Consider the following 12091-nt stretch of genomic DNA (forward strand, 5'->3'; position numbering starts at 1 on the left):
GAGGCTGTCGTCGGTACTGGCGCTGGTTTCAGTGGTGGGAATTCACCAGTGGTGGCGTCTGAGTACGAGCGACGGACGGGGCAAACGACAGTGGGGTGGCCGTCCCCACAACGTCGGCACGGGCGATCACATCCGTCGCTTACGTGACCATGTACACCGCAGCGACCACAGTAAGGTGCTGTGTACTGGGCTCGGAGATGATCACTAGAACCACATCTTCGACATACACTCTGGAGGCCACGGTAATCGAACGTGGCACGATGACCGGAGATACGTAGGTAGTTCGGCACAGGATTAGCGGCGTTCATCTCCATTCGAATGTAGCGCGTTCCCGTGAGTACTCCTCGCCGCGCACTCATTAAACCACTGGTGACAGTGAGCACCTTGCCGTATGGAGACAAGGCCTGCACAAGAGCTTCGTTGGAGACGAACGATGGCAGGAACAGGCAGGCGACGTTGGTCACTTGAGGGCCAACGGGGACGACTTGGACACGCTCGCCGCCGATGACCAGGCAGCCAGCATTGACGATGAGAGACATGGAAGCCATGCTCTTAACAGTGACTTGGAAGTTGTGAGCTCCCTGATGCTGTACGCAGTACACCTCTGAGAGGCCGACTATTGAGGCCGTCGCATCAACGATGGTCTCGGGACTAGTCCCCGTAGGGACAACAACGTCGAAGACGAGTGCCTTCGAAGGCGTCCAAGAGGCGACAGGCGCCATGGCTCGAACTGATGGACGCCCCTGACGTGCAACACGCAGGGACGTCACAGAGCACGGATGTCAGGGCACGTCTTATGCTCCGTCATTCGCGTAATAAGGCAATGCGAATCTCCAGTTGTTACCAGCTTCTACTGCAGACGTATACTATTTATTTGTCTCGTCGTCTATAGTTCCCTAATATGGTCGATACTATGGCGCCAGTTTCGTTTCGCAGCATAAAGTTATATGTAGAAACAATTCGACGGATCCCACGCCTTCAGGATCGGGGGCACCTCACCCTTATAGCTATGACACTTCCTCTCTCATTCAAGAGGTGGTATTCTAATCTTTGGAATTGGTACAAAACACTGTTGGGAAGGTGGATGCTTGTCGACCATTTTTTTTTTGTTGTTATTGTTTCCTTCTTGAAGTTACTGATCGCGGGACGCTAGGTTAACTTGCGTCTTTAGGGCAGCCGCAGCGCACGAAAAAGAAAGAATTACTTTACTTTTCTTGCTATATATCGTAAGCAACGGTTTGAAGCCAAGCAATGGAAACTGCGACGTCCAGAGGTCAGACAGCGAGTATCGAGGAAAGAGAGGTCAAGGCTCGCTGAAACAGGCACGTGCACATTTTAGGGCTTCAGATTAGGGGACGCTGTATGAGTAAGCCAATAAAACAGGGCTCATTTCCTCTTCATATTTTTCCATCTTTGAAATCCGTTTTCGCTCGCGTCGAAAGGCAGCGCTGCCTGTCCCTTTCATGCCGAAGTTGACTAGGTCAGGCAATCGGTGCCAAGGCGACGCAGTGTTATTCGCTTAGCAATACGTTTTGCCAACTCGGCAGAAAACATTACGCCTCCGTTCCATCTTTTGAAAGCCTTGAGTCCAGTGGCGCTGTTAGACAAGCGTCACTACGATTTATTATAATTTGTTATACTAGCACCATCCCTACAACTAATGTTAGTCAACCAACATTATCACTTCTGATGTAACACTTTCATTTACGATTTCTACCGCGTGGATGGTTACTGTGGGTCGTTAAGGCACGAAAGTCGGCACTTTTCTCTGGCGATCGACACAAAGCACCTCAGTTCGTCAGGATTTGTCATGTTTGAGTTATGTGTGCTTTAAAACCGCCGATTAGAACATCCGGTATGTTTTAATAGCGGAGGTATTTAGGCTTTTCGTTGCGCCTAGTAGTGCCAACAGAAACTATCGTCATCATGAATCGGCACGTACTCTCTTCTTCCTCTTCTTCCTCTCAGTCCTCTTCTTAATCTTTTGCTTCGCTCCCAAAAGACGTGCGCCGATTTTACCGGCGCGGGATGGAATAGCTTTAATGGGTGAGAGAACGATTACAGCGAGAGAAAAAGAAAGTGAAATAAAGAGACAGAGAAAGAGAGAAATTCGTGGCAAAAGAAAAACTTGGCAAGGCGGGATTCGAACTCGCGCACTTACGATTCGAAGACGAGCGTCGTAACCACTCGGCTATCTAGGCACGCTAGCAGAGCATAGCATAGCCTTGTATAGTATAGTATAGCTTGGTGGCTGGAAAATAAGGTGACGGTGACGAGAAGAGGTTTGAGGATGAGGAGAAGGTAGAGGAGTAGGGGAGAGAGTAAAGCGTAGCATAGAAAGAAAGAGAAATAGACAGAAAGAAACAAACAGGGGGAGAAAGACAGAAAGAAAAAGGAAGCGAGAAATAGAGTGAGAGAGAGAGAACGAAAGACAAGAAAGAAGAGATAGAAAGTGCAAAAAAGACAAAGGAAATACAGAGATATCCGAGAAAGAGAAATAAACATAGGAAGAAAGAAATAGGGAAAAAAGGGGGGAAAAAAGACCGCCCAGCCCCGAACTTCCTTCAGGCTGGGCATAACCAGTGCGAAGGTGCCTTCATTTTCTTCTTGTTTACGATCAGAAAGTGTTTTCACATAAGTGTTTAATTCTCTATACCCGCTATTCCTCGGTTGATGCTTGACGGTGAAATTCTTGAGGCCCGTGTGCTTAGGTTTAAGTGCATTTTAAAGAACACCAGATGATGAAAATTTCCGGAGCCCTCCACTACGGCGTCCCTCATAATCATATCGTGGGTTTGGGGCGTCACACCACAGCCATTATTATTATATACGCAGTCTAAAGATCAACGTGCCTTCACCGTTGGCGAGTACCAGCATACCCCGATGCGTGATTGGTAATGGAATGTAACTGTTTACGGTCTGTATCAACCCAGGAATAGCCTAAATAAACACTACAATTTTTACGAGAATACACTTTGCATAAGTAATACAAAAGAAATACGTTATAGTTGCAGATCTTAGTGTGCACATCACGCAAACAGACAAACGCAAGGAGATCTGACGATTCTCGTTTTTATGTTTGCGTAGTGCCGATCCTCAGAGAAAATTTTAGACTGTCATGATGTAAAGGCACCAAGCCACACATTACGCGGCACTGATCCTAAATGAAAGAACCAGCAGTTCTGTTGGTTTTGTAGTACCAGTTGGGGTAACGTGTTTGTCTAACAAACAATAATTAACCGTGATGGCGCTTGTCTACAATATCGCTGTCCAAATACTTTCACGGGGTGAAATGGAGGCGGAATGTTTAAGACGCTCGTCAGAAAGCGTACACGGCATCACACAATTATTCGACTAAAAAATTGCAATGGCTTAGCTCGGCTATGCCAGGATATACGTAGCGTTAGCAAAGGTTCAGCTGATTATTCTGAGCTTTCCAGATTGTCTAGGATTAGCTTGATTGTCATGCTTAGTGCTGCTCCAATGACACACATTCGGCCACATCGTTCAGAACCGGTAGACCTGGCGGCATGGCCGGGTAACGATACCCATTGGTAACGCTAAAGAGCGGAATGCTCTGCTTAACGAGAAAGTTCTTGCACGTTGTACAAACCCGTGCCACGGTTTCACCCCACTCAGGCGCCGCCACTAAACTCAACGCTTCACGCATGGCACTACTTAGCGGCGTCAAGTCTTTCATGTGCCATATAGTCTTTCACACACATCGCACACGCATCCAAACGGAATGTTTACGAAGTCCGTCTCGAAGGTCCGAGTCGCACTGGCGCTTTCGCTAAGTTTCACAGTATAGGCAGTCGATCGGCGAGCCTTACGTCATCGACGGCGTCTTGTTGCTGCTGCAGAGATGATCGGGCACGTCGCTCAGCATCCTCGCGACGCCGCTTTGCTCGACGTTCCTCCCTTTCCTCCAGTGTCTCAGCAGCACGTTTAGCCTTCCTCTGCTCATTCTTCGTACGCTGAACCGCTAATTGCCGGGCAACCACTTCGGGATCCGATGACATAAGCTTCTCGGCTCTTCTGCGCCGCTGAGCAGCATTCGGGCTCTCCTTCTACATGGCGTTACCCACCTGCAAACGACAGTCAGAGGCGCTATCAAGCGGCACCAGCGCATCGTCAGACGGCGACTGCACAGCGAAGGCGAATAGCTGCGCGCGCCATGGCTACGTCACCCCTCTCGAATGCGCAGAGCAGCAGCGGCGAGTCGCGCGCGCCGGCGCTAGTCTGTCTGCCCGGCCGACGTCACTCCTCTCGCTCTCCGCCACCAGCAGCGGCGGTGGCTGAGAGCGCGTGAGATGCCGGCTCCGCACTCATCCTCGCGCATGCGCAGCACGGCTCATATGACCCACGCGAAACCGGCTCCGGCCAGGCAAGTGTAGCTAACGCTACAAAACGTTGTATGTGACGATCATAAAGCATCTATATTCGACGTCCTTCGTCAAGCCAAATTATTGTGTTTGCCCCTGCAGTTATTGATGAGCTTCTCCTGCGTACTACAAAATAAAATATTCTGTAAAGCGTGCTCTTTGTTTTGTTTTGTAGTATGTAGGAGAAGCTCATCAATTACTGCAGGGGCAAGGCCGCTTTACAGGATATTTTATTTCAACCGTTCTTTCCTATCTGCGAGTGATGATCGACATTACAGTACTGAAATACTCTAACGCCACTTCGACTCAATTCTGTTGAAGTACAATAAATTTAAGTTGCCGCGACTGTTTGCATCCAGGGACGAGGCGGACACATCAAATTAATTAGCAATGACTGCCTACGAACATCTGCTTTATTAAAGGAATTGTGCTCTTTGTCAAGAATATCTCTCTATTGAGATAATCAGAATACTCCGTCATATAGTCTTTAACTGCATGGAGCAAACTGGTGTAGTCAACCAGCCCAATTGTAGAGGTAGTTAAGATTGGGTTAGCAAGATACACGGCTCACTCCAGATGTTGCCGTATTCGCCTTCTCGGTCGCTTTCAAGATTACGATAGCAGGAGCACGTGTTGTGACCCAAGAAACTTCTGGTCCCTACAATTACCACCCTCTAACACCGAAGGAGAAAGCGTGTTTCTTAAGTTGTGCCAGAGTAAGGAGACTCTTTTTCCGCTTTCAGCTACAAGGAAGGCGCTTAATGTTTAGCGCTAACTCTTATAACATTGTGTGTCCAGCTTACAATAATAATTATTTAAAGTATCTGTCCAGACACGGGGAGAAAACGTGTTGAAAATGTGCGGGCTACTCGTTAAGGCTTTTGCCGGCCGGAATTCCTTGAGAAACGGCAGCAGCAAGGGCTTGGCTGATGATGTCCTGTTGGACGTTGGGGTCGGGGCTGCAGAGAAGGGCCTTCCAGGATTCTAGTGTGTGCGAGCCATTATACTGAGCCGGACATGTCCACACCATGGGGACCAAATTTCTGCCTCATCACAAAATTTGCACTTTGACAAGTGCAGCCATCAGGAAAAATCTGGCTTTGCGAAAATTCGATGCGAAACATGAGTTTTGCCTGCCCTCTTATGGCGCCGCTCAAGAGACTGACAGACGCAAGAAAGAAGGCGCAGTGCCGATGGCCCCCTAGGGAAGGTCGACATTTACCACAGACACGCCGCACCACAACACCTTTTCAACAGGTTTCAAAATCGTTATTTCGAACCTAATGCCAGCGTCATGATTCGTGCACAACTGAGGTGTTTTGAGAATTAGCAGGCTTGACGTCTGAAACTGCAGAATATGCCCTAATTAGCAGCATCACAGCTAATTTAGAGATTCTATTTATGAACTCAGTATGATTATACCACTTGCGCTGAAATTAGATGTTTCGAGATTTAGCAAGCTTGACTGCAGAATGTGTCCTAAATAGTAGCTTCATAGATCATTTACAGATTCGATCTAGGAATTTAGTATGGTCACGTGTGGTTCACTCTATTTTTCGCCACCCTCGAAACATAACAGATAATGAATACATTACGAATATATCAGTCTAATGAATTGTGCTTATGACAATGCGAAAACACGTGTAACATTACTGCGTTGTGAAAAACACGTGCTCTACTATTTATTATACATGAGCTCATAAAGGATCGTATTGCTCCAAAGCTTAAGTTTCGTATTCGGCGCTTTTATTCGTAAATTCTGTTTTTGGAGGCATTCTCAGTTATCATCACAAGGACACAAACCTCCTCGCTCCCCCGTTCGCCCTCGCCGCTTCCACCCTCGTCGATGTCTGTAAGAAAAAAAAGCTCACGCGATCGAATTTCCGTTGAAGTCACTTTTTTGTTGTTGTTCCTTTCAAAGCTTTTAATGAACAGCCATTTACAAAGGCTAGAAAAAATTTCTACATGGGCGCTGTACCTTCTCGTCCCCAAAGCCTTAATACATCACCCATGCTTTCCATCCATTTTTCGCTTAAATGCGTCATCTCTATTCGCTTATTTTTTTTTTCCATTATTCTATTTCAGGACAAACCTGGGAGTCTTTCCTTTCCGGGATGGCTGCAAAAAGGGAAAGATGACCTTCCAGGGAAAGGTGTACAATTTCCTCGAAAGACCGACGGGCTGGAAGTGCTTCCTCTACCATTTCTCAGTGTAAGTTTTCCTAAATACTCATTATTCTTGATTAAACGACACCTTCCTTTCCCCGCCGTCGCAGCCTAGCGACAGTGGTGTACTGGTTGGATACAGGATGCGGGCTCACTTCACAGCTGCCGCCATTTCGACGGAGGAGAAATTCAAGAATACCCGTGGAGTTGTATCTAGGTACATGTTAAAGCAATCAAGGTAGTCGAAATTAATCCGCAGGCGCGAACAACGTCACCCTTGTTAAACGATATTGCTTTGTTTGCCCGAAAACCACATATCTTTTTGTGACAATTTTCTGTCCCGAGTTTTGTGCGTTTTATTCGCATATTCTACGAACAGCAAACACTGCTGTGAACAGTTCAGCCAATTATTGTAGTCGTGCGCGGCACGCAGAGTTTACAAGCGGACTGCGAAGTTCCCGCATTCTCAAGTGCCCTCTGTCCACACAGGGGCCCCAACTTCATATCCTTCTGTGGGCGGGGCGCCAGCTGTATATCGCCAAACAGCAGATTACGGCTATTGGATGATACCGGACATAAATAAGTGGCGGCGTTTGGCACGGATGCGCTTCGTACCACGGGGTGTCACCACGTGCCGGCGCCGCGCTCTACAGTGGGCTAAAGTTATATAGCAGCAACACTAGCGCACACAGGAATCGCAAAGAGAGAGAGAGAGAGCGTCGTAGCTTGATAGAATGCTAGCTTGGGCTAGTTGGTGATTCAATATCGACATGCTTGCACAGCGCAAATTGAAGGAGGACAGAGGGGAGGACACAACACAGAATGATCGCCTTTCGTTAAGGACTCTTAAGTTATATGGACTGGACAGATGCATAGTGACGTCACAGATTTTCGTGTTGGCGTATATGGCGACTACTTCATACCACACATAGTACGTACTATCCGCACCCTTAGCTCTCAATTTATTGTAAGCGTCGCTCAATACTAGCATTTCAATAAAGCTTGCAGCCATGCTGGCGTTCTTATTCTTCTTACGTGATCCATATCGCATCTGCAAAGAAGCGAGGTAGCTAAACGTACGAAACTCTTCACCGTGGGTTCTTTCATCATTTATAAGGACAGCTGTTCTGCATATGTAATTGAGAAAAGGTGCTTCAAAGTAGTAACCAATCAGAAACAGATAATTGACAGTGTATCACATATATAAAATACTTTGCAAAGATCCTTCTTCTCAGCTGTGGATTGCACATGAATCTGTTGGACAACGTAATCGGAGCCTTTACCTGTTCTTTTTCTTCATTCTATATTCTTCAATGAAAGCAGCGCAAATCAAATCTCATTCGAGAAGGGCGGCCTCTCAGAAAATCTAGACAGCCGCGAAACAAAAGGAAAAAAAATCACAGGGTCCCTTAAGCGTTCACCTAAGACGACTCGAAGACGAACACCAACTCCTTTTAGATGCGAAGTATCTTATGGCGGAGTTCAATCCGGTGCTGGTGGTGGTGTGCGGCGTGACCACTCTTATTGCGCATGCGCATACCCTCTCCACACACCTCCTCTCCACTACCCCTCACAATTCCTCCTCTCCCCTTCCCCCTCTCCACTCACCCTCTCCCCTATCCACTTCCCCTCTCCCATACCCCTCTCTACTTCCCTTCTCCCCTCCCCCTTTCCACACTTCCTCTGAAACGCGGGCTAGACATGCCGAAATTCTCTACTGCGCAACGCCGCGATGAGCATCTGCGCATGCGCGTCCCCTCCATCTCTCTCTCCTCTCCTATGCTGCCGCCCTCTCGCCCGCCTGTCGACCGCGTTCCCCGCTCGCCCTGTGAGAATTAACGGCCAGGCTAGATGGAACATACGACGCGCGTACCGTTTCTCTTCGCGTTCCACGACGCGAGGTCGGTAGCATGCCCAACGAACGCCAACGGAACGCGATCGTGCCAGTGCTCCGGCTTCGCATCGCCTCATGGTCCCCTTTAGCGGGAAATGGTGTAATTTTTTCTTCTCAGTAAATTTACTGATCCTGCTCCGCTACTCACCGAAAGCTTTCCGCGCCAAACGTGGTTTGGCACGGCCTCCAGGATCAGAGGCACCTCACCTTGTTTTGCTCTGCCTCCGTTATTGGCCCCCCTTCGACCAAGCTACGGCCCCACGCGATGACGCCATCATGTGACGTCATTGTCACGCCATATTTACGTCATCATGGCGTCATGTGGTGACGTAATCACGTGATGATGATCTTTCCTTCACTCGTGTTGGCGCCTACGTTGCGGGATGCCGTTCGATTCGCGCGTTCGGTGAGACATCTAAGGCTTTTTATAAAGTGGGTGCATAGAAGTTTCTAAGAATACGAAGGCGAAAGCCTAGTAAGACCTCCCGTTGATATGCGGTTGAACTTCCTGTTCAACTTTCTGTTCAAGTCTGTGTTGAAATACCTGCACAGTGTTCTAGCGATTATGGTGCTCGACTGCTGAACCGAAGGTCGCGGAAACAAATACCGGCCGCGGCGGCCCCATTTCAATGGAGGCGAAATACTAGAGGCCCCTGTACTTTAATTTACGTGCACGTTCAAGAACACCTCATGGTCAAAATTTCCGGAGCCCTCCTCTACGGCGTCTCTCATAATCATATCTTCGTTTTGCTACTTAAAACCCCAACAATTATTATTATTAATTATATTCCATTGATCTTTCCACTAGGGGTGTTCGAATATTCGAAAATTATGAATAGCGAATCGAATAGCGTTCTATTCGATTCAGTACTCGAATCGAATAGTGCATATTCGACATACCCAAAATTTTTCGGATTGTTTTCCAATAGGTTTCGAGTAACAAGAAAAGACAAAAAACAACAGCATATCCACGGAGTGAATGATGATGAGTGGGCGAAGCTGCGGAGGTTCATCGGTAAACCGTGAATCTTCCGTGAATTCTGCCCAGTACATCATCACCGACGTGAGATCGGGCGCGTTTATACTAAAGGTTCGATGAGTTATGACGACTTGCAGCTCACTTTAATTTTACATGTACGCTGTGAATTTTCATTGTTTAGAAAACCATTGCTTTAGAAAACATGTGGCGTCTTTCGTTAAGCAGCTGGCGTCTTTTCGCTTTGCTTTAGAAACATCTGGCGTTCTTTCGTTTTGCTTTTACAAAACATCTGGCGTCTTTGGTTGGTTTATTTCATCAATCAACGGCGTTTTGAACAAAATTTTTATTGTTTAATCACGCACAGGAGAAATCTCACCAGGCACTACCTTGGAGGTAAACAATGGCTGCTAATGGGAATGAGAGACAGAAGAAGTCGGCTTTTAGCTAACACTTACACTTCTACTTCTACTAACGTTTCCTACTGGAACATGCCAATGGCTGCTAATGGGGAATGAGAGACAGAAGAATTCGGCTTTTAGTTAACGCGCACGCTGCGAATTTTTTATTGTTCAACAACGCACAGGAAAAATCTCCCACCGGCACCACCTTGGAGGTCAAAGCGTAAGACTTGTTACGCACTACTACTACGACTACGACTACGAGGGACGAACGGGTGCCGCCTTAAGGAGCTTCGCCCCTAAAATGCTCGACGGAAAGGGACGTGGGAACAGCGAGGGATAAGTGTTCTTGTTTTCACCATGGAATTACCCAGTTGCATGCAGCCCATGCTCTTAAGCCACTATCGACGCCATACAGATCAAAGATGAAGACGTTTTGCTTAGAACTCCCGTGACGAGCAGCGCGCTTATTAAGAACACCGGCGGGAGCCTCTCTGCTGCTCACCCACCTGCACTGAGTGGAATGGTCTTAACTTTTATTTTATAGACATATTTATTTCGAATGATTATCCTTACACGACTGAGGTACGGGTGGTGGATGGACGGACGCACAGTTTTCTCATTCAGTCGGCTTCGAAACGCGTACATATAAAAACAACCCCCCTATCTTTTTAGAATGAACACTTACCAACTAGCTCAGCTCTCTGTTATTCTAAGGCATTTCATCGTTTCACCGTTTATTGCAGGTTGCGTTTCATCTCCGCCGCGGTGCTCTTCGGGACACATTTGCGCTCTCCCATAGTAGAGCCATGTAGAGCCCATAGTGCTCCTACACTCCGTTCCATAGATGTGGTGCAACGCTGTGGAGACAAAAACACATTTATTCATAAAAATAAACTTCACCGACGACTACGACAATCCCTAATGCTAATTCTGAGCGCAGATTCGTGTTGGGACAACGCCAACTGTGTTAGAAGTGTTGGCTACCCGCGTTTGTAGCAATGCAACATTCTTTATATATTGCCACAGAAACTGATAGTGCTCCAGTGCTACACACACCCTTTTGTGCATAGGAGGCGTCGCGAACCAAGGCAAACGCCAATATCCCGTTACGACAAGCGAAGCCAGCTGCAGTGCACGTGCCAGCCCTGCATTCGCACGAGAGCTCCGAGCGAGGGGCCAGCGCGCGTGACAGAGGAAGAAAGCGAGGTTACAGGCCAGTGGTTCGTGATATCGACAGACTCTGCATTTGCTCTCTTTCGTACTCGTTCGCTCTTTCTGTTACGCGACAACGCCAATGGGGACGCCACGCAACGCAGGAACGGCCGCCTAAGAGCTGCGCTCTAAATAGTGGTTCATTGCAGGTGGGGCCCTTCTTCCAAGGCTTCACTGGCTATAGCGGCTCGCCGGGCCTGACCTAGGGTCGCTAGTTCGCTTCTCAGGGTCCACTCAGCGAGTCGCGGCTCCCACGACCGCGTGCGGAGGCTAGTGAGACTTCTTGCAGTAGATGCGTTCTTACATAGAAATAGTGCAATGATTTTACCGCCCGTAATGTGATTTTTTTTGTTTTAGGCTGCGCAATAAATGAAGGTGCTTTGTGCATTTTAATGAAAAATTAGATCATCTCCCGCTAAAGGGGAACATGAGGCGATGCGAAGCCGGAGCACTTGCACGATCGCGTTCCGTTGACGTTCGCTGGGCATGCTACCGACCTCGCGTCGTGGAACGCGAAGAGGAACGCTACGCCCGTCGTGTCTTCCCTCTAGCCTGGCCGTTAATTTTCACAGGGCGAGCGGGGAACGCAGTCGACAGGCGCGCGAGATGGGGCAGCGCAGGAGAGGAGACAGAGGGAGAGGGGACGCGCATGCGCTGGCGCTCATCGCGGCGCTGCGCAGGAGAGAATGAGGCGCGCGAGAGGGGGGGAGCGTAGGAATTGAAAGGAGGGGGAGGAGGATGCGCATGCGCATTAAGGGTGGTCACGCCCCACACCACTGCCACCACCGGATTGAACTCCGCCATAAGATGCTTCGCATCTAAAAAAATTGTAGTGCGTAGCTCGACTATGCCACGGTACACGTAGCGTGAGCTAAGGTTCAGCTGATTATTCTTAGCTCTCCTGGTTGTCTAGGATTTGCTTGATTATCATGCTTACTGCTGCTTGAATGACACACACATGGTGTACGCATTATGTGCCACATGTACATTTATTTTTTGCTTAACGCCATTTTTCTATTGCCACAAGGACGGCTCGGGGGTCAGTGCACGAGACG

The 12091-nt window shown here is 48.2% G+C and overlaps 1 protein-coding gene across 1 annotated transcript in view; it reads left to right on the forward strand.

Annotated features, from left to right (window-relative positions):
* Positions 1–12091, forward strand: part of LOC119402008 (potassium voltage-gated channel subfamily KQT member 1) — a 72901-nt gene that overhangs the window by 17177 nt on the left and 43633 nt on the right. Inside the window, exon 2 of the mRNA XM_037669041.2 lies at positions 6471–6596. Coding sequence (XP_037524969.1) covers positions 6471–6596 — 126 coding nt within the window. The remainder of the gene's footprint in view (positions 1–6470; positions 6597–12091) is intronic.

This window comes from Rhipicephalus sanguineus, chromosome 8 (genome assembly GCF_013339695.2).
Source record: "Rhipicephalus sanguineus isolate Rsan-2018 chromosome 8, BIME_Rsan_1.4, whole genome shotgun sequence".
In the NCBI taxonomy this organism is placed as follows: Eukaryota; Metazoa; Arthropoda; class Arachnida; order Ixodida; family Ixodidae; genus Rhipicephalus; species Rhipicephalus sanguineus.